The 24,336-nt window shown below is 23.8% G+C and overlaps 1 protein-coding gene across 1 annotated transcript in view; it reads left to right on the top strand.

The window, feature by feature from the left end:
• Window positions 1-6,023: 6,023 nt before the first annotated feature.
• LOC117172430 (nuclear export mediator factor NEMF homolog) overlaps window positions 6,024-24,336 on the top strand; it is a 29,916-nt gene continuing 11,603 nt past the window's right edge. Inside the window, exons 1-6 of the mRNA XM_033360354.1 lie at window positions 6,024-6,178; window positions 8,815-8,986; window positions 9,099-9,301; window positions 9,386-10,000; window positions 14,757-15,226; window positions 18,904-19,084. Coding sequence (XP_033216245.1) covers window positions 6,123-6,178; window positions 8,815-8,986; window positions 9,099-9,301; window positions 9,386-10,000; window positions 14,757-15,226; window positions 18,904-19,084 — 1,697 coding nt within the window. The 5' untranslated portion in view covers window positions 6,024-6,122. The remainder of the gene's footprint in view (window positions 6,179-8,814; window positions 8,987-9,098; window positions 9,302-9,385; window positions 10,001-14,756; window positions 15,227-18,903; window positions 19,085-24,336) is intronic.

Below are 24,336 nucleotides of genomic sequence, written 5' to 3' on the forward strand. Positions count from 1 at the left end.
TTTTTTTACATCTATTATTATTAAGCTTTGTACTTAAACGTAGTTTTCTTTCGGCTCTTGCATTTCTCAAAGTTTGAGACCGATATTTTATGTATAAAAAAATGTCGCGGTTCAGAAAAAAGATCAAATAATTTTCAGTAAATTTCCTACCAAAATGCAGTACCTAAACGTACTTTATTGTGCTCTAATACATTTCCCAAAGTTTCAGCTCGATATTTTATTTACAAAAAAAGTTCTTAGGTTCAAAAAAATATTCAGTGAACGGAAAAAGTGAGGTCGGTAATATAGGTATTTAGCTGTGTCACATGCCCTTAACAAAACTATTCTAAACTCGTTCAAACTTTGAGAATTTCCAGATTGTAACTGTTTCCATTCGAAAGTCTTAATAAGAATTGAAATTAACGTATGATTTATTTCGATAATTTTATTTTTTTAATACAAATTTATTCATATATTATTTTCACTAATTTTGATAGCCATTAAAAAGTGTAAATGTGCAGTTTAAACTTTATAAATTATTTCTACAGGGTGAACGCTGGACCGGCAAATGACCGGACATTTTTTAGGACCGGGAAATGACAGTGAATTGTTTTTTTACTGGGAATTTTACAAATTTGTAGGAAAAAAAATCTGTCCACGTTCGATTTCAACAGTATTTAAATAATGAGTGGAGTTTTTATGTTTTTCAATTATGCTATTATTTAGCTTACAGTGCGTATTTCAATAATTGTCCATTTACAATTTTGATTTCGAAGCTTACATTTTTATTTAAAGAATTTTTAAGTGCATGTGACTGAAAGTTTATAAACTATTTTCAACTTAAAATAACTTCATAATAATATATTCTTAATCAAAGGATTTTATTAAATTTAAAATATTGTTTCAGTCTAAAATACTCCATTTTTAAACCATTCAATTTGAAATTTTTAATTGAAAAAAAGATTGATTATTGAATTTTTATTTAAGACCAGTAAATTTAAACCAAATATTTAACAGTAAAGAATCTTTAACTGAATTTTTTGACATAGAAAACCTGGAATCGTCAAAATTTCGGAGAGCCTTTAAACTTTGAACGTTACAATTTTAATTGTTGTATTTGAATAATGCTTAATTTGTAAGTGAAATTTTTAAGTTTGGATGTATAATTTACAAATGAACATGTGTAGGAAAAATTGGAGTAATTTTGAAAAACTTTTTAAGTTTTACATTAAATTTGAATGTTTTGAAAACTTCTACATATCTCTTAAAATTACTCAAATTTCGCCTACAAATAATAAATGTTCAATTGTTATTTGTACATCCAAATTTTTAGGGATTTTTCTAAAATTTCTAGGATTTTCTAGAAAATGTAAAAAAAAATTGAATTCATTTTGACAGATATTTAGATGTTCTGAAAAAATTTCCAAAATATTAAATTTAAAACAACTTCAGGATTTTGAAATAAAACTTTGAATCTTTCCAAGGATGCTTAAACTATTTAAAACGAAAATAATTGAATTTCTAATTTAAGAAGTGTTCAGTTAAGATTTTTTTATATTTGATGTTTCTAGCTTAAAATTCCTTAAAATTATATAATTTTGAAAATTTTAAAGTTCATTGATTGATTTTTCAATTTAGAGCATTGAAAATGATAACGTGGATTTATATTTTTCTATATTGAAAAATGTTAGTAACTTCAATTGTATACGCTTAAATTATTGAGTATTTGAATACAAAATTATTAAATTAAAAACTTTTAAATTATGATTTTAAAAGTTCATAATTTAACAGTTCCACTTTCAGTGCTTTCATTTAAAGCTCAGTTTTTATTACCTAAAGTGGAAAATTTTGTAGCTTGAGTGTTCCATTTTTTAAATTTCATTAACCGTGAATTTATTTCGTCGATTAAAACGGCCACCCTGTTTTCACTTTAAAAAACTCCATAATAATATAGTCGCAAATCAGTATGAAGACACTATTTTATTAAATTAAAAATATTCTTGAAGACTAAATTATTAAATTTTTAACCCATTTAATTAAAAAAATTTTTAATTTAGAAAAAGAATAAGTATTTAATATTCAGCAATATTTCACTGTTCATTTATGTCAGAAAAAATTTGAGTACTTTTAAGAGATATTTAGAAGTTTTGAAAAGATCAAAAAATTGATATGATTCCAAGTAATTTTAACGAAGTGTGTTAACATTTTTTCGGATCATCTAAATATATTTTTAAATTAATCTAATCTTTCCTACAATTTTTCGAAAATCCTACAAATTAAACAAAATCTTCCAGGTTCTTTTTTGATCATTTTGGAAATCTTGAAATATTTTCACATTTTCTGTTACAATAATTTTATCAATGAAAAATCCTTTTCAATTTTCCTAGGAATCTTGAGAAAATGTTTTTATTCTTGTGAAGTCTTTCACAATTCTTGAAAAGTTTCTAAATGCTTTGTTTAAAATCTGAAAGAATCTAAATTTTGTTTTAAATTAGACTACCATTATAAGTTTTTAATTAATTTTAAATCTTTTTCAAACTGATAAACATCTTTTAAAATTGCCGAAATAATTTCAAAAATTGTTTTAAATTTAGAAAAGTTTTATACCACTTCTAGATTTCTGAAGATTTTGAAATAAAATTTAAAAAATGCTTAAACTATTTAAAATGGAAATATTTCAAGTTCTAACTTAAGAACTGTTGCGTTGCAAGAATTATTTTTAAATTGTTAATGTGTAGCTTAAAATTACTTAAAATAATATAATTTTGAAAACTTTTTAAAGTTAATTGCTTGTTTTTTTTATTTAGAGTGTTAAAAATGTTAACTTGGATTTATATTTTTGAAACTTAATCTGAATCTTTGAACTCTACAATTAATGAATTTCTAAATTTTTCAGTTTTTCTGCATTTTATTTAAAATTGTTCAATTTAAAAGTGTTAGTACCGTCCATTTTATAAATGTAAATTATTGGGTATTTTAATACACAATTTTTGAATTAAAAAACTTAAAATTCAATTTTAAAAGTTTATAATTCAAGATTTCAACTCTAAATGCTTTAATTTGTTGTTTATTACTTTAAATGGAGAAATGTTTAGAATAGAGTTCGATTTTTTAAATTTCATTGACCATGAAAAATGTTTGCGAATCGGGAAATGATCGAGAATTTTTTGTTTGATCAAAACGGCCACCTTTTTGGTTTTAGACATTTTTTTTCTAGAAAATTCAATATTTTTGTTTGCAATTTTTTCTCCGAACTGAAAAATCTTTTTCGGCAGAAAATTCAATTCATATTGAATACTCTGCTTTCTTCGTTGAATCCAAATAATTCTTATTAAAAAAAAAATTCTTCTGGGAATATCAACTACTATATTTTTTATTCCGAATTTATCGTTTTTGGAATGAAAATTGAATTAATTGTTTCAAAGTTAAACTATTTTGTTGAAAAATAATTTTTTTTTCGTTAAAGATTCATCATTTTAGTTTAAAATTCATCTCGTCAGTTAAAAAATGAGTTATTTGTTAAAAATCGTTTTTTTTCTTCGTTTGATTTTTTTTTTTGTTGAGAAAATTGAACTATTTGACATTTTAATTATTTTGTTGAAAATGTTTACTCTTTTGTTTGAAAATTAAATTTTTTTCAAACTAAAAATGTGTATATCCCAGTTGAATATCCCATCATTTTAATTAAAAATTCATCTCTGGTTGAACATACCGTTTTGTCTAAAAATTCAACTATTCAATTTGTGGCTCAAAATGACCTTTTTTAGTTGAAAATTTCTTCTTGTAGAAATTAATCTTGGTTTCAAATTCATCTTGTTGGTTTCCAATTTTAACTATTTTAGTTAAAAACTGATCTCTGTTTAAAAATTTAACTATTAAAAAAAATGGAAATTCAACTATTTCCTTCTTGGTTGAAAACTAATCTTAATAGGTCAAAATTCCAATATTTTGTTTTAAATTGATTACTTTTTGTTGAAAATCTAAGTGTTTGGCTGCTGTCTATTTATTTAAATTGTAATTATTTCTTTGAAAATTCATCTTGAATATTAATTATTTTAGTTGAAAATTCATTACTTTAGTTCAAAATTTATTGTTTTTTTTTGTGTGTGAAAAATTAATTTTCTAACTAAAAATTTAACTTCAATTTTTGGTTGAAAATTGATCTTTTAAGTTAAAAATTCAACTACTTGCATCCAAATTATATTTCTTAGTTGAAACTGCAACTATCTGGCTGAAAAATTATCTTCTTTGTTAAATTTTTTATTATTTCCTATAAATTCAGATTGTTGGAAATTAATTATTTTAATTGAAAATTCATTACTCTTGTTCAAAATTTGTTGTTTTTTTGTGTGTGAAAAATTAATTTTTTTAACTAAAAATTGAACTTCAAGTTTTGGTTGAAAATTGATCTTTCTAATTAAAAATTCGAATACTTGCTTCCAGATTGATATTTTTTAGTTGAAAATTCAACTATTTGGCTGAAAATTGGTCTTTTAAGTTGAAATTTCATCTATCTTGTTGAAAATTCTTGTGTGAAAAATCGTCCTATTTAGTAGAGAATTCATCTTGTTGGCAGAAAATTAATTTTCTCGTTTGAAAATTTAAAAAAATTTTATTAAACGTCAAACGCTTTTTTTTAATTATTGTTTTTGATTTAAAATTCACCCAGTACAATTGAAGGTTCATAATTCAGTCATAAATTCATTAATTTGGTTCAAAAAATTTTTCCATCCAAAAAATAATTCTTTTAACTAATAATTTAATTAATTTTAGTTTAAGATTGAACTATTTTGTTAACAATTCATTTATATTGTTAAAAATGGAATTTTTTTCTTGAACAAAGTTAGGAATTTCAAGCGGTTTAAACTGAATTTAATATAGTATCTACATTAAATTTACTGAAATTGAATTTAGAATAAATGTGTATGAATGAAAGAATAGAATAAATTTAAATAATATAAATAGAATATATCTTGTTACATAATTTATCAAAGATTTCTATAAATCAATTACGTTAATTGAATCTCTAGAAACTGAAAGAAATTATAATAAATTTGCAAGACTGTATACATATTCTGAGTCGATTGTTTAAAAAAATGTGAAATATTTCAATGAACGCATACTATGAAAAATTATACCTGGGAAAATCCTGGAATTGTCAAGAAATTTTCTCCAATATTTAAGTAAACACCCTGGAGGAAAATGGGTATTGTCTCAAATTTTTGGAATTACAAAAATAATATTTATTTTTAGCAATATATAATATTTATAATATATAATATTTATTTTTGGCAATGGTTATAAAAGAAAAATTTAATAAATTTAAATGAGATTAAAATCAAATTTAAAATCCTATTTTACGTACAATAATCAATAATCAATTCCTGAAAATAAAACAAAGAATACTGAGACTAAATTTGCACAGTCCATAAAATGTTCCTATTGCAATTTGAAAAATGCTAAAAATTTTCCTAAAAAAGAAAGAAAAAAATTATATTTTTGGACACAAATAAAAAGGAGGAAAGAAAAATGAGAAGGCAACCAACAATCCGCTCTCTTCTCTTTTTTATTTTTATTATTATCGTTGGATTCTTAGTTTTCTTCAGGAATTTTGCACGTAAAAAAGAAATTAATTATAATTATTTTGAACATTTTGGTGAGAAAATATAATTTAATATATTTTGTTTTCGGAAAATTTTTAAGTATTTTTTATTTACATCGATTAAATTTGATGAAAAAGTAAAATTCAACATATTCATTGTGACTGAATATGTTAATAATATGCGATTAATCATAAAATGCTGAATGGAGCAACACAACTTTAATCGAATGTTATTACATAAATATTAGATAATAATACTTATTTTTACTGAATTGGTTAGGAACCTGAATTATAAAACCAATTAAATGCGTTTTTATTAAATCTTAAAATAATGATTATTTTGAGTTCTCCCGCCAATAACCACGTGGTCGAATGCTGCGTCCAATAAAAATTGCGAAACTGGTCACGTTCTTTTCTGTGATGTTCTTAAGAAATACGAATGGACGTTTTGTTCATGTGTCAACTTCCAAGATCGTGTTTATTATTATAATAATTGACATTTTCGTGCATTTTTGTAACAAAGAAGACAAGAGCCTTCAAAATGAAGACTAGGTTCAATACTTACGATCTTGTGTGCACTTGCACTGAATTACAAGCGTGAGTTTTTTACTGTCATGTTTTTATTTATAGGTTATGTTATTATCATTTTTGCAAAATTACTTCAAAACTTTGCTAAAAAGGTTTCATGCTATTTTCGAGTTTAAAGTAATTGGTCTTCTTTAGTTTCTAGTGATTTACGATATATATAATTCTACTCAATATCTATTTTTTTTATTATCTTTTTTAGAATATTGCCTAACGGGTTAGATTTCGTCATTTTATTCTTTAATATAAATATTGTATTTTAGTTATTCTAAACGCAGTTGCTTTTTTTTAAGTCCAATTGTTCACATTATTTAGGGATTAAGAGTAGTATATAAATAAAATATAAAAAAATGAATAAAATATACATAATCTAAGATTGAATATTTATTTTATATATATATATATCTTTCTCTAACATTGTAGAATTTACAACTTCCTACAATTTAGCAAATGAAGGTGTCTGACTTGAAATTTCTGTTTTATTTTCGGTTCTTTGAAACTTTTTTGTGGAACTTTTTTTTCAACAAGATATAAGAATTTGTGTCCAAATAGTTGAATTTCAACCAAAAAATTAATTTTTTACAGAAAACGATTTTTGATCGAAGTACATGAATTCTCAACCAGATTGTTGAATTTTGAACTCAAATATATCAGTTTTTAACCAAAAACTGAAGTAGGTAATTTTTCAGTTAAAAGAATTAATTTTCCTCTAAAAGAAAATAAAACAAAAATTCAGCAAAGCAATAAATTTTCAACTAAAATGATTAATATTCAACTGGAATAGATCAATTTTTAACCAAAAAGCTGAACTTTTAAGAAAAGAATTGAACTTTCAACGAATTAGTTTTATTTACATCCAAACTGAATAATTTGTAACTACAATAATGCATGTTTAACTAGGATACTTGAATTTTCAACTAAAAAGATGAATTTTCAAACAAGTAGATTAATTTTCTACTAAGAAAGACTATTTTTCAACGAAATTAATAAATTTTTTATTTTTAAAAAATTAAAAACGACGAATTTTCAACCACATAGTTGAGTTTTGAAATAAAAAACATAAATTTGCCACCAAATAGTTGAATTTTGAATTAAAATGATAAATCTTTAACTGAAGTAGTTTAATTTTAAAGCAAACAGATGAATTTGTAACTAAAAGTGTGAATTCTCAAATAGAATTTTAATTTTTTTAAAGATGAATTTTCAACTAAATCGATGAACCTTTAACTGGAACAGTTGAATTTTAAACCAAAAAGAATAATTTTTTTCAAAAGCATTTAACTTTTAATCAAGTAGTTTTATTTTCAACCAACGAAATGAACTTTCAACTAAAAAGATGAATATTTATCTGGAATGCTTGAATTTTTAGCCAAAAAGTTGAATTTTCGAAACCAGAAAAAGAAAAAAAAATTTAACTTTCAACCAAGTAGTTTTATTTTCAACAAAACTTAATCATTTTTAACTGCAATGATGCATATTTAACTGGGATTCTTGAATTTTCAAACAAAAAGATTAATTTTCTAGCAAAAAAGAGGATATTTAAAAAAAGACATGATTTTTAAATTAAGGAAGAGAAATTTTCATCGAAATATTTACATTTTTTACTAAAAAAGATTAAATTTCAGCCAAAAATGGAATGATAAAATTTTTAGATTAATTAAAAATTAATTTTCGACCCAACCGATAAATTTTCAACTAAAATGTTGAATTTTTCTTTAACAAAATACATATTTTTTAACTAAACAATTATTAATTTTTCAACTGTATAATTAAATTTTCTGTTAAAAAAAATTAATTTTTCAGTTTAAAAAATTAATTTTTAGTAAAAAAAAAGAATATTCTACAAAATATCTCATTCTCGGTCAGAGGCATGAATTTTCAACCAAAAAGTTAATTTTTTACAAAAGAATTTGAATTTTAACCAAGTCATTAAACTTCTATTTAAGAAAAGATGAATTTTGAACAAAAAGTATATTTTATATTTCAACCCAACAAATATTTTAATTTATAATCTAAAGCAGTTGAATTCAGCCAAAAGACGATTTTTCAAGATTAGTTGAATTTTCACCCAAGAAAGATTTTGCAGTCAACATGGAGTAAATATTTATAACAAATTGTTTAATTTTGAACGAAGAAGATTAATTTTGTACCAAAAAGATGATTTTTCAACAAAAATACATGAATTCTCAAGTAAATGTTGAATTTTCAACTAATAAAGATCAATTTTCAATTAAAAAAGACAAATTTTCAAGTATTGATGAATTTGAAACTAAAATGAAAAATCTGCATGAAGCTACTCTTACAGATGAAGTATAATGTTTATTTAATTTACGTTGCAATTAAAAAAATTAAATTATAATATTAGTTTTTATAATATAATTTAATAATAATAATAAAAATAATATATAATATAGTTTATTATAATATTAATTATATTAAATTAAAATTATCTTTCCGCAAAAAGTCCTTGACAATTCCAGGTTAGCCAGGTAGGGTAAACGCCGTGGAATACCTACATTCTACATGTAAAAAATTGAAATTATTGATCCAATTTAATATCTCGTGTTTAAAATCTAGCAGTAATTTTTTTTCTTATTGCCTGAGTATAAATTTTATCTTTAAAGAGTATTTTTTCCTTTAAATTTTAGTTTGATTGGCATGCGAGTGAATCAAGTTTACGATATTGATCATCGCACATATCTGATACGGTTGCAACGAAATGAGGAGAAACGCGTTTTATTGATTGAATCTGGTAACCGATTTCATACAACAATTTTCGAATGGCCAAAAAATGTAGCCCCATCAGGATTTTCCATGAAGGTACTACCTTCAAATATTTAATGAAATGTAATATTAAATCTAATAATATTACAGTTGCTTTTTGCTTTTTATTTTTAATGGTATTGTTCGTACATAAAATTTTTGATTATAGATGCGAAAGCATTTGAAAAACAAGCGCTTGGAGAGCTTAAAACAAGTCGGTGCGGATCGAATAGTCGATTTTCAATTCGGCAGTGGTGAAGCTGCGTATCATATTATTTTAGAATTATACGATCGTGGCAACGTCGTTCTTACAGATCACGAAATGACCATTTTAAATGTTTTGAGGCCTCACACTGAAGGTGACAAAATTAGGTGAACAATTCATCCTTTATTACAAATAAAATCCTCAAAATAATTGCAGAATTAATTCTAATTTCTTTTTTAAAAACCTCTTAGGTTTGCAGTTAAAGAAAAATATCCGTCATATCGAGCGCACACAGAAACGATGCCCCCAATCGCGGAAATCCAAGAGCGTCTAAAAAATTCAAAACCTGGAGAAACTGTAAAAAAAATCTTGAATCTTCTTCTCGAGTTCGGTGCCGCATTAATCGATCATGTTCTCTCCAAAGCCGGTTTCCATCCTAATTGCAAAGTCGGCCAGGGTTTTGATGTCGACGTCGACATGCCAAAATTAGAATCCGCTTTGCAAGAAGCCCAAGAAATTCTCGACGAAGCGAAGAAAAACGTTTCCAAAGGATACATAATTCAGAAAAAAGAATCAAAAGTAAATCCAGATGGCAAGGAGGATTTCATCTATGCGAATATCGAATTTCATCCGCTTTTGTTCGAACAAGTGAAAAATCAGCCTTACAAGGAGTTCGAAAGTTTCGATCTTGCTGTGGACGAGTATTTTTCATCGATGGAGGGTCAGAAACTGGATTTGAAGGTTTTGCAGCAGGAGAGAGAAGCGTTGAAAAAATTAGATAATGTGCGCAAGGACCATGATCAGAGGCTTGTTTCTTTAACGAAGGTTCAAGAGGAGGATAAACAGAAGGCTGAATTAATTGCTAGGTTGTATATTCGAACAAAAAGACCATTTATTTTAGTCAGTTCTTATAATGCAGGCCTCGGGCTACTATTTTTTCAAATTCCTCGTTAATTCAACTGTTTTTTTTTTCACTTTACTTTTAAAACTATTTTCCAACTTTTTCACTAGATTGGATAAAATAGCACTCATCATATCAAAATTTCAAGGGTTTTAAAATATTTAAAAACATTTCAAGAGTTTTCTAAATATTTCACGAGATTTCTACAGTTGCCTACGAGTTTGATAAGATTTTTACTGATTTAGGATTTTAAAAGGATTTTATAGGGTTTCAGAGTATTTTTAAATATCCAAAGGGATTTCAGAGTTTCAAAAATTTCAAGGGATTTTAAGAGACTTTAAGAAGTTTCATATAATTTCCAAATTTTTTGAGGTGATTTCAAAATCATAATTTATGGGATGAAATAAATTTTAAAAAGGTATGTAATTTCAAAATTTTTAAGGGATTTAAGGGAATTTAAAAATAGTTCAAGAGAATTTTAGGGAGTATTTAAATGAAATGGAATGAAATTTTAAAGAAATTCTGGGGATTTCTCACGGCATTTATAGAACTTTGTGTCATTCTTTGTGTCTATCGAAAATTTCAGAAAATTCAACATATTTCGAAGATTTCTAGAAATTTTTAAGGTATATATTTGTGTGTTTTATAGGATTTAAAAGAAAATTAAGATTCCATAATATTACAAAGAATTTCTATAGATTTCAAGGTATTTAAAAAAATTGCAGAATTTTCCAAATAGTTCAAATAGTTCCATTTATGACCAAAATGATGATCTTTCTACAAAACAGTAGAACTTTCTCAACCAAATAACTAAATTTTCAAACCAAGAATGTGACTTTTCAACAAAAAGTTAATTTTCAATGAAGTAATTGAATTTTCTTTTACGAAAATATAAAGCGTCCATAAAAAGCAGGTTAGTTAAATTTATGGTTAAAAATTAATTTGTTACCCCCGAAAAAAACGAATTTTCAACTAAAATGATGAATCTTCAACAACAAAAATTCATTTTCGACATAACAATTGCATTTTTAACAACAAAAAAATTATTTTTTACCATAAAATATGAATTTTTTAAAAATACATCAATTTCCAACCAAATAATTCAGTTTTCTGACAAATTCTTGAGTTTTCGTGCCCAAAGTACGTTGAATTTTTACCCAAGAAGTTTAATTTTGTACCAAAGGGACGTTTTTCAACAAACTACATAAATTTTCAACTAATTAGTTTGACAATTGATGTGATACTTGTCCAAATTTAGTTTGAATAATTTATAGTTTATGCTTTTTAATATATAAATTTTTTTAACTAAATAGTTATATTTTGATTGAAGACAAACAAATTTTCAATAAAAATAAAAAACGAATTTTCTATTATACAGTTTAATTCTGCATTAGATAATTGAATTTTTTATCAAATTGTAGAACTTTTAAGTAAAAAAGACGAACTTTTTACAATACTGTTTAATTTTCAACACGAGAATATGAATTTTCAAACAAAAAGCTTAATTTTCAATCAAACAGTTTAATTTTCTATTACGACAAATTAATTTTGAATAAAAAAATAACGAATTTTCAAATAAACTAAATTTCTACTAAAATAAATCTTCAAAACAAAAAATATTTTTAATTAACATAAAAAACAGTTCGGTTTAACCAACAAAAATAAATTTTCAACTAAATACTTTAAGCTAAAAAAAATGAAAAAGAATTATTTTCAACTAAACATTTGAGTTTTTAACAAGAACAATATTGATTTTCTACCATATAATATGACTTTTCAACAAAATACATCGATATTTTTAACCAAAAGTTTAATTTTCTTAGAAATTCTTGAATTTTCGTGCCCAAAATACGAATTTTCAACTAAACCGTCGAATGATTTTTCAACAAAGTAGTTAAATTTTTAACCGGAAAAGACTAATTTTCAACAAGCTACAAAAATTTTCAACTAACTAGTATGGGCAATTAATGTTATGCTACTCTAAATTTAATTTGATTAATTTTTAGTTTATGCTTTTTAATTTTTACTTAAATAGTTGTATTTTAAAATTTTTAAAAATTAATTTCCAACCAAACATGGAGTACTTAAATTTTGATTTAAACGAATCAATTTTTAATAAAAAAAACGAATTTTCAATGACAGTTTAATTTTTAACCCGAGAATATGAATTTCGAACAAAAAAGTTTATTTTAAACCAAGCAGTTTAATTTCCTATTACAAGGTAAATTGTTAAAAAACCGAATAGTTACAGTTTCGGTAAAAAAATTAATTTCGAAACAAAAAAAAAAAAAAAATATTCAACTAAAGATATGAATATTTAACCAAAAAATTTAATTTTGAAGAACATAGTACCGTTTTTAATCAAGGAATGAAATTTGCAACCTAAAAAATTAATTTTCGACGAAAATAGTATTAGTTGATATGTCAACCAAAAATATTTTAATTCAACGTAAAAAAGAGTTTGATTTTACCAAAAAATACCAATTTTCAACAAAGTACGTCAATCCTTACCTAAAAAAGGATTCCTTTTCGACCTGTCTCATTTTTAACAAAAAAAAATTTTCTTTAATAAAAGACGAATTTACAACAAAATACAGAAATTTTTAACTAAATAGGTAATTTTTTGCCAAATTGTTAAATTTTCAAATATTGAACCAAACAGCTAATATTCAATAGAAATAGATTAATTTTTATTTAAACAGTTGTATTTTTAATCAAAAAAGGTAGAATTTATACAGAAAGAAAGAAATTTTTGAACGAAAAAGATTAATGTTTAACCAACGGGATGAATTTCCAACTAAAAGGATGAATATTTATCTGGAATACTTGATTTTTTAACCAAAAAGTTGAACTTTCGAAACAAGAAAAAGAAAAAAAAAGAATTTAACTTTCCACCAAGTAGTTTTATTTTCAACCAAACTCAATAACTTTTAACTACAATGTTACATATTTAACTAGAATACTTGAATTTTCAAACAAGAAGATTAATTTTCTAGCAAAAAAGAGGATTTAAAAAAAAAGACATGATTTTTAAATTAAAGAAGACAAATTTTCATCCAAATATTTGAATTTTTTTAGCAAAAAAGATTAAATTTCAGCCAAAAATGGAATGATAAAATTTTCAGTTTAACTAAAAATTAATTTTCGACCCAACTGATAAATTTTTAACGCAAAATGTTGAATTTTTCTTTAACAAAATACATATTTTTTAACTAAAAAAAAATAAATTGTAAACAAGAAATTGAATAGCTATATTTTCAGTTTAAAAAACTATTTAAAAAAACTAATTATCAAAACAATTATTACATTTTTAACTGGAATAATTAAATTTTTAGTTAAAAAATAATAATTTTTCAATTAAAAGAATTAATTTTTCTCCAAAAGAAAACAATACAAAAATTTAGCAAAGTAATAAATTTTCAACTGCAATAGATGAATTTTTAACAAAATAATTTAACTTTCAACGAAGTAGTTTTATTTATATCCAAACTGAATAATTTTTAACTACAATAATGCACATTTAACTGGGATACTTGAATTCTTAACCAAAAAGATGAATTTTCAAACAAGTAAATTAATTTACTACTAAAAAAGACTATTTTTCAACGAAATACATAAATTTTCAATTGTAAAAGCTTAAAAAAGACGAATTTTCAATCAAATAGTTGAGTTTTGAAATAAAAAAGATAAATTTGCCACCAAATAGTTGAATTTGGAACTAAAATGGTGAATCCTCGAATTGAATGGTTGAATTTTAATTTTTTTAAAAGATGAATTTTCAACTAAATTGATGAACCTTTAATTGGAGCACTTGAATTTTAAACCAAAATGAATAATTTTTTTCAAAAGCATTTGTCTTTCAACCAAGTAGTTTTATTTTCAACCAAACTCACTCACACACGGATAAATTTTTTACTGAAATGTTGAATTCTTGTTTAACAAAGTACATATTTTTTAACTAAAAAAAATAAATTGTCAACGAGAAATTGAATAGCTATATTTTCGGTTTAAAAAATAATTAAAAAAAAAAACTAATTATCAAAACAATTATTACATTTTCAACGTAAATAGTTCAATTTTAAGTTTAAAAAAAAGTCAACAAAAGAAGTTAATTTTCAACCAAGTAGTTTTTATTTCTCAAAAAAGAAATGAATTTTCAAGAAAATAGTTAAAGACATTAATATGAAGCTACTCTTGCAAATAAAGTATATTGTTTATTCAATTTACGTTGCAATTAAAAGAAATTAAATTATAATATAATAATAATGATAATAAAAATACTAATAATATATAATATAATTAATTATAATATTAATTAAATTAAAATTATCTTTTTTAAAATGATCTTTTGTTGAATTCTGGACCAAAAACAAAATTTGTCGGTCAAGAAAAAAAGAAAATGTCAACCAAATCGGTGAATTTCTAAATAATGAAATTTTGAACCGAAAAGCAAAAAATTCTTGACGAGAAACTATGAATTTTTAACCGAAAATTTAATTGTAGACTTTTCAACCGAAAAGAATGAACTTTAAACCATAAATAGTTGGATTTTCTTATGGGGCTTACTTTTAAGCTCAGACGTTGATCTCTGAAGTTAGTCCGAGGCCTGTATTTGTATTAAAAAAAAAAGTATATCTAAATTTGAATGCAAGGTATCTAAAAAATAATCAAAATATGAAAACCAGAAAAAATCTAGTATAATAAATATTAATTGCAAATAGGAATCAAGAGCTGGTAGACAATGCAATTTTTGCAATACAGAGTCTGATCGCCAATCAACTTTCCTGGGAGGATATTGAAACGTTGGTCAAGGAGGCACAAGGTCGAGGCGACCCAATCGCCCAAGTAATAAAACAATTAAAATTACAAAAGAACCACATTTCTTTATTGTTGAGCGATCCCTATCACGAAAGTGAGGAAGAGGATGAACCAGAATTGAAGCCAATGATAATCGATATCGATTTAGCTCATAGCGCTTTTGCAAATGCTACAAAATATTACGATTTGAAACGTACTGCAGCGAAAAAACAGCAGAAAACTGTCGAGTCTCAGGGAAAGGCTTTGAAATCTGCAGAGCGGAAAACTAAACAGACCTTGAAGGAAGTTCAAACGATTCACAGCATCAATAAATTGCGAAAGGTCTACTGGTTTGAGAAATTTTACTGGTTTATTTCCTCGGAAAATTATTTGGGTATGTTATCATTTTTAATAATATTAAATTTCAAAGTCTAGTCATTTGGTTACTAAATTTCAAGATTTTCTAATCAAAACAGTATTCTTTGTAAATAAGTTTCAAGTTTTCAATCCTGAAATGTGTTGGATTTTTATTATTCAAAAGTAATCTGTATGATAGAATTACAAATTCAAAGCTTTCTCATTTGAATTAAAAATTAATTCTCGTTCATTCTAAAAAAGCATCAAATTTATACATTATTTGAAGAAGAAAAACTGAGGAAATTGTGCATTTTCAAAGCAATAGTCTTCAAAATTAATTAAATTGCAATCCGGGTCTCTTAAAATTAGGTATCGGTAAATGAAAATCGATTAAACTTTACTTTTCTTGTAAAATGAAATTCATTTATATTGTACGATTTTCATTTTGTAACTCTCAAATTAAATAATTTCAGTACTAGCAAAAATTATATAAAACTGAAATCAAGAAAAATTGAGAACAAAATGAAAATTTTTTAATTCATGGTGTCAAAAATAAAATTGAATCTTTTTTTTCGATTTTTTTTTACAGAAATCAGATGTTTTAGTCAAAAAAATCTGTTCAGTCACTTTGAAATTTAGACGATATGATACTTATTAATAATGTATTTGTAATACTTAAAATATATATCATTTTAATTTAAAATTATAGTCTTAAATGCGCATTTCTTTAAAAGTTTAATCTTCGAGACTTAAAAATAAAGTCTTTTTTTTGGGTTTTGAAATGCTCAAATTCAAAAATATTTGGTTTTAAATTTCTTAAGTTTTGGAGGTTTCGAATTTCACAATCTTGTAGTTTCAAATGCAACTATAAAAAATGTCAATAGAATTTTATTTTAAAATATTTAAAAATTGCGAAATTTCGTAATAAACCTTGATAGTCAAATTTTAATTTAATATTTTTAGATTCAAATAATCTAAATGGTTTAATTTCAATTTTAAACGTAAAAACCTTTGTGGTTTTGTAAATGGATTTGTAATTAAACAATTGTTAACTAAATGCCTCCAGAATAAATTCAAAACAATGAAAAATTAAGACCAAAAAGTTAATATTTGAAACTCAGCTTTTTTAAATATAATTTTTCCATTGAATAATTAAATAATTAATTTAATTTTCAATTATTAAAATTTGAGAATTCTAATTTTTCATGGTAAACGCTAAATTCTGAAATTTTCCCCATAAGTTTAAATTTTGGGATTAAAATTGAAATGGGTGAGTTTCGAAAATATAAATGCAAATGTTAAAACCCTTAATTTCGGTTTCAAAATTTTCTCATTTTTAAGTATAAAATTTGAGAAATTATCGTCTTAATTTTTAATTGTTTCAAATTTAAATATTCTGGATGCATTTAATTTGATACTGTTTAATTACAAATCCTATTAGAATAAAATATAATTGTGTAATTAAAATGTGAAAAATGGGTTATTTCCAAACGATTTAAATTAATTTTTATTTCGAATACTTTTTTTTATCATAATTCAATTTTTAAGCTTTATAATTTAAGTTTTTTCAACTCTCAACGGTGAAAATCAATTTATTTTTCAATTTCAAATTGTCCAAATTTAATCGCTCAGAATTCAAATTTATTAAAATGCAAAAGTTCTCATTTTAAAATTTTGAATATTTTAGTCAGAAATAATACAATTTTCATTACTTTGAATTTAAAATGATCTATTTTACCAAATTCTAATTAGAATATAGTCAATTTTTAAAGTTTTGACATTTTCCTATTCTCGAAATTTAATCTGGAAATAATTTAATTTCGAGATTCTTGAATTTTAAAAAATTTGTTCAATTTTGAACATTTTGAATTAGAAATGATACAATTTCATCTGCATCCTAATGAAATTGTCCAAATTTACAAATTTTAAAAGTCCGTTAAAATTTTTTTAAATTTAAAATTCAATGCCTCTTAATTTCATTCGAAATATTTGGGTCTTTGAAACTTAAAAAATGAAATTCGTACTATGATGGCTTTAAACATTGAACGATTTAAAAATCCGTTTAAAAAAGCACAGATTTTTTATTATAAATATTCAAATAAACCCTTTTTCTTCAGAAACTTTTTGAAGTTGAATTATTTCAATTCAAAATCATTTAAAATTAATAATTATCAAATATGAACGATTTAGGTATTTCAGTTTCACTTGTAAAATTAAAACTGAGTTTAAATTGTTCACTTAATAAAATTGTTAATTTAGAATTTGTTGACCTACCAGAATTTTATATTAACAATTAATAAACTTGAGGTTTTTGAATATTTTCAAAAGCTTTTTAATTTGAAAGTAAACGATTAAAAATTAAAGAGACTTCAAAATGAATGTTTTAAATTAAATCTATCTCAATTAAATCAGTTTAAACTTGATGTCTCTTTAGCAATCAGTTTTACGACTGGACACTAAAAACAAAATGATTTGAATTTAAAAAACATTTTACATTGAATACTTAAAACCGAAAAACTTATAATTTTATCAATTTAAAATGAAAATTTGTTTTAAAAATGGTTTCAAAAAGTTAGAAGAGATGACAAAAGTCTAATTGGAATTAAAATTAAAAAACGAAACTGCAAAAAGAAATTAATAATTTTGTATGACAAAAACGTTACAATTACGAATAATAATTAAAATAAGAATATTTTATTGTAACTGAATTTTTCCTCAACGTTGCTTTTTGCCAATTTTTTTTAAAAAGCTTGAATTTTAATTAATCCTGACTTACGTTTTTTCCGAAAAAGATTCCCTGTAGCTCTACTCTTTCCAGTTTTTTTAAATAAGCTAATAATCTTCAAATATAGTTATTTGTTTAAAAAATGCTTCGATTACAAAAAATTGTTTTATCAAATAGTCGAAATTCACTTTCAAAATTCTAAATAGTACAGTTGCAGAGAATATTTCCCCCTCAAAATAATCCACCATTTATTGTAATTCAAACATTTTTCAAAATTTGGCATGAAGCAATAGTGTGAAAAAATTGTTAAAATAAAATTTTTTTTGAAATCTTAAAACATTTTCATTTAAAATAATATTTTATATCTGAAATGGCACCATTAGTAATATTATTTTGATTTTTAAAATGATAGAGAAACTATTTAATTTCCAGAGATCTGTTTGTTTTGTACTTTTTCCTGGTAAAATTCAAATATCATTAAAAACTGCATGTTGTTTCTTTAAAAAAGTTAATTTTTTTAATACTTGAAAAGTATACTTTTTTAATTTTTTCAGAAAAATGGGATCAAGGTCCCAAATTTCTTTGAATAAAGTTTTCCATACATTTTTTTAAACAAAATTTTATCTCAGCAATTAAGTACATTTTTAGAATTTTTGTTATATGATTAATTTTGTGTTTAATAGGAATTAAATTTTATTATTTTTTTTCTTGTAATATAACAAAATATTAAAAAATGTTATACAAAATTAGAACAGTGGTTAAAACAATCATGCGATTTGAAACTTATAAAACAAATTTTTATTTTAAATTAGCAACATTTAGAGCCTGAGTTTTAAATGTTCATTTTATAAAATGTTTCAAATTCAAATCATTAATTTGAAATAATCATAGCGATTTTTTTTATTGTTCGTTAATGATATTTTAATTTTTGAAATTTTAATAAAAAATGACACCTGTGTATTAAAAATTAAAAAATTAACTTTTTTTAGTAATTGGTGGTAGAGATCAGCAGCAAAACGAGTTGATTGTGAAGAGATATTTGAGAGCTGGTGATGTTTATGTTCACGCTGATCTTACGGGAGCGAGTTCGGTGGTCGTTAAAAATCCAAGTGGAACGCCAATTCCCCCGAAAACGCTCGCTGAGGCAGGAACAATGGCAGTGGCTTACAGGTTATTTAATACAAAATTATTAATTTATTTTATAAGAAAAATATACATTTTATTAAGTATGGGTTTTTAAAAAATAATTACAGTTTTTTTTAGATCCTTATTATTGACAATAATGCTTTTAAATTTACAAATTTGAAAGGATCCAAGTTGGAATAAATAAAAAAAATTTAATTAAAGCGTTAAATCATTGCAATAAACTAAAAATTTCAGTAAATTCAATATGAATGACACCATTTTTTCCATTAAAAATTCTTCCAAATTAGTCAGATTATTTAATTCATAGACAAAATTTACTTTGGTCCAAGGATTTTTTTTCTGATTTAATAATTTGATTACATCTTCAAGATTTTCCCTAATCGTGAATAGCGATTGAAACATTTTTTTTGTTTAAAAATTCAACTGCTTAGTTGTAAGTGGAACTACTTTATTAAAAATTCATTATTTATTTATTTGTGGCTCATCTATTTTGGTTAAAAAATCTTTTTTTCTGCAAAATTTAAATATTTTGATGACAATTGTTTGGTTTTTAAACTGAGTATTTAACTATTCCATGTTTAATTACAAATTTATCTTATTCAGTTAAAAATTTAACGAGGGGTTGAAAATTTATGTATTTTTTTCGTGAAACTTTGTCTTTTCTGGCAAAAAAACTTAATATTCTTGGCGACTAATTACTTTTTTGGTTAAAAATTAATATTTTTGTTTAAAATTTCATTTCTTTGGTTAAAAATGAGTTTTTGTTTCAAATTAATTCTTCAATACAAAATCTAACAAACTTTTCCATTTTTCGTCGAAATATATATTTTATTATATGTAGAAAATTCATTTGTTTGATGATAGTTTAACGGTTTCGTTGAAAATTTATTTTAATTGCTTAAAAAATTATTTCTCTAACTGTAAATCAAACTATTTTATTCATTGATAAGAAGTGTGGAAATTTTGCTGACGACTGGTCAGCAAATTTCCTTATTGGTTAAAAATTCAACTATTAAGTACACAATTCAATAGAAAATTTAAATACTTGGTTCAAAACTCAAGCATTTTGTTAAAAGTTATTGTTTTTTTTATAGAGAATTAATCTTTTGGGTTGAAATTTCATTTATTTGGTTGAAAATTTTTTTTTTTTTTATTGATAATTAAAGTTTAACTAAAATTTTTAATTTTCTATCTTTTGTCGAAAATTGATCTTTTATTTAATAATTCATATATTCCGTTAAAAATTTGTCATTTTTCGGTAGAAAAATTATCCTCTGGATTGTAAATTCATATATTGGGTTAATAATAATTTTTATAATGAAGAGACATAATTTTAGTTCAAAGTGCGTTTCTTTGGTTAAAAATTTAGCCAATTTTATTTAAAATTCGTTTTTCTACGTTGAAAATGATTATTTTTTAACTATATCTGTGCCTATTTAATGTTTGCTAGAAAATTGATCCTTTTTAGTTGAAAAATAATTTATTTGGTTGAAAATTAATTACTTTAGTAGAAAGTATGTTGCAAAATCTTTCTTGATTGAAAATTCAACTATTTGGTTGAAAATTTCTGTGTTTTGGTGAAGCTTTGTATTTTGTGGTAGAAGCTTAATCTTCTTGGTGGCTAATTATTTTTTTAGATGAAAATTCATGTATTTGTTTAGAAAATAATCTTTTTGGTTCGAAATTCATTTGTTTGGGTGAAAATTAGTTTTTTTGCATTCTCATCATTTATGATTGAAAAAGTATTAGAATTGTCAGAAATTTGACATCACAATTTTTCAACGGATCTCCACGTTTCGAGACCCCCTGAATCCGAAAATCAGGTTTTCACGATGACGTCTGTCTGTCTGTCCGTCCATCCATAAACACGATAACTCTTGAAAAAATGAACGAATCAAATCCATCTTTAGCACACTTTTTTTAGGTCCTAAAATAAAGGACGAATTCGTGAACCAGCCATTTTTTATAAAAATTTCAAAAGGTGAGCGCTTTTTGAAAATTTTTTAGACCACTTTTTTCTGAGCTTGAAAATTCTATGTACAGATATTTATAGTATTAAAAAGAACAAACAATTTATCCTTATGATTTTTTTTGATAAAATGAAAATTCTCAAAGTTATAGCGTTTTCAAAATTTTTTTAATCAACCGAAAATCAAAATTTGAAGCCAAAAAAGGCACGATATGAAAAAAGTCAAGAGAAGAAAAACATTTATTTTTAAAAGTCCTACAAGATTATCATAACAAATTTTTGGATTTTTTTTCAAAAATAGAAAATTCAAATTTTGATTGCATAAAAAAATAATGAAGAATAAAAAATTCCATTTTGTAGACAAACTATGTAGGATACGAAAAAAGATGAATTAACAAAAATTGTTACGCATATAAATACTGCCATCTAAAAGAGATCTTTCTGATAAAGTTTTTTTCAAGCATTCCAAATGCAAAGAATAAATATCCGAGCGCGAAGCGCGAGATTGAACCGTCGCGCGCCCTAGGCGCGCTCAAATTTGCGAGCCGCGCGCGTAGTGCGCGATGAAAATGTGCCCGCGAAGTGGTCAGATTTTTTTATCGAAAATTAATGTTTAACTAAAAAAGTAACTGTTTATTCATCTGTTTCGTTGACAATTTAACTATTCTATTTTTGGTCGAAAATTGATCTTTTATTTAATAATTCATACATTTTGTTGAAAATGTGTCTTTTTTTGTTTGTAGCAAATTAATCATTTATTTGGTTGAAAATGAGTTTTTTTCATTGAAAATAAACGTTTAACTGGAAATTTGTCTTTTTCGGTAGAAAAATTATCCTCTGGGTTGAAAATTCATATATTGGATTAAAAATGATTTTTTTTAAAATGAAGATACATCATTTTAGTTCAAAGTTCATTTCTATTTCTATTCTATTTTTTGTCAAAAATTGATTTTTTACTTAATAATTCATATATTTTGTTGAAAATTTGCCTTTTTCTGGTATAAAAATTATCCTCTGGGTTGAATATTCATATAAAGGGTTAAAAATGATTTTTTATTAATGAAGAAACATCATTTTAGTTCAAAGTTCATTTATTCGGTTAAAAATTTGACCAATTTTTTTTTTCATTGTTTTTCTTTGTTGAAAATGATTTTTTTAACTAAACGTGTACCTATTTATTTCTTGCCAGAAAATTGATATTTTTTAGTTGAAAATTAACTAATTTGTTTGAAATTCATTTTTTAGTCGAAAATTCAATTATTTTGGTAAAAAGTACGTTGAAAAATCAGTCTTGCTTGAAAATTCAACTATTTGGTTCCAAATTTTTTTATTTTGGTAATGTTTTGTATTTTGTGGTAGAAGCTTAATATTCTTGGTGACTAATTACTTTTTTAGGTGAAATTTCATCTATTAAGTTAAAGAATCATCTTTTTGGTTCAAAGTTCATTTGTTTGGCTTGAAAATTAGCTTTTTTTCAATTGAAAATTAATTTTTTAATTGAAAATTTAACTATTTCATGTTTGAACATCTATTTTCTGCGGTTGAAAATTCATTTATGTTTGAAAATGTTGGTATTTTGTTGAGGTTTTATCGTTTTTGGTAGAATATTAATTTTCATGGTGAATAATTCACCTTTTTGTTTGAAAATCCCACTATGAAGTTGAAAATTCCATTAAAAAGTAAAATACTTAGTTTGGTTGAAACTTAATGTATTTCCTTAGAAATTATCCTTTTTAGGTAAAAAACTAAATAATTTTGGTTGATATTTCATTTCTTTGATTGAAAATGAATTTTTAGCACATTTTTTGTAGAATATTTATTTTAAATGCTTAAAAACCTATTTCTCTGAATCAAAATTAAACTATATTAATCTTTGTCAAAAATGTATCTTTTTTTTTAAATCGTCCTTTTTGGTAAAAAATTAACCTTATTGGATGATGAAAATTCAACTATTAGGTCGAAAATTTTTTTAAGATTTAAAATATTTCGTTCAAAACTCATGTATTTTGTTAAAAGTTATTCTTTTTTGGTAGCGAATTAATCTTTTTGGTTGAAATTTGATTCAGTTGGTTGAAAATTAAGTTTTTTTATGGAAAATGAATTCTTTGACTAAAAATTTAACCATTCAACTTTTCAACCTTTGTTTTTGGTAAAAATTCTTCTTTTTTAGTCGAAAATTCAATTATTTTAGAAAAAAAATTCATTGAAAAATTTTTAACCAAGAAAAATTTAATTTAACAGTTTTAAAATTTAAATATTTTTTTAGTGGAAATACCTAATTTTCTACTTTTCGTTGAAAATTCATTTTTATTAATCAAAGATTCATCAGTTTCGTATAAAATATAACTATTTTGTTGAAAATTTACTTCTTATATGTTGAAAATTAATTATTTTAACTGAAAGTATACTAATCAAAATTTTACATTAATAAATCTTAAATTTTTGTCAGTTAAACTTAAACTAAATTCTGAATTATATGTGTGAATTTGGCAACATAGCTTCCTTCGAGTTTTTAAAATTATACACTCGCCATTAAGTAAAACCGAGAAGAATGCTTTCGAGATTTTACGTGACACACCTATTTTTCAGAGAAATATTTATTTAATAGTTTAAAACTTATTTCTTGCAATCGAATTTTCTACTTTTTCTTTGAAACAATTATAGATACGAAAAAATATTAAAATTACAGTTTGCACGCCCATAAAAGTTCGGTGAAAAATATGTCTTATTCTTTTGTGCTATTTTTTCAGTTTACGAAAAAAAATTAAATTTTTAGGGAAAAAAACTCCCGACCTCAAAAATGATATAGCCCGCATAATACTGATAAAATGCCTTTCTGGTATTAGTTGAAACTTTTCAAAAATATTTAAAAGAATAACAAAGGTGGGGTTTTCAAGAAAATCTTCTTTATTAATTTCTTCAACTATTGAAAAAAGCAATTAAAAGGTGGGTTTTTCAGAAAATCGATTTTTAATATTTTCAGAAAACCCGCTGTTAATTTTTAAAAATTTTAAACCCTTTTTCAATTTTCCGGGGAATTTTGAAAGAAGACGATGAGCGCTATTAGAATCAAAAATATAATAATAAATATCTGAATGAGATTAAATTTATGGATGTTCAAAGAAAAAAATTCGGGTTTTTTGAAAAACAAAACACAAAATTCAAATAATTTTTTTGCAAATCGAAAAAATATATATCGCCTAAGTTCCTATTTTCCTAATGTAGGTCCCTGCTTGATTTAAAATGGATTCGGATTTGAAGTGAAAAAGATAAATTTTTAACAAAAAATGGAATAATTAAACATTTA

The sequence above is a fragment of the Belonocnema kinseyi genome, chromosome 5 (genome assembly GCF_010883055.1).
Source record: "Belonocnema kinseyi isolate 2016_QV_RU_SX_M_011 chromosome 5, B_treatae_v1, whole genome shotgun sequence".
Classification (NCBI taxonomy): domain Eukaryota; kingdom Metazoa; phylum Arthropoda; class Insecta; order Hymenoptera; family Cynipidae; genus Belonocnema; species Belonocnema kinseyi.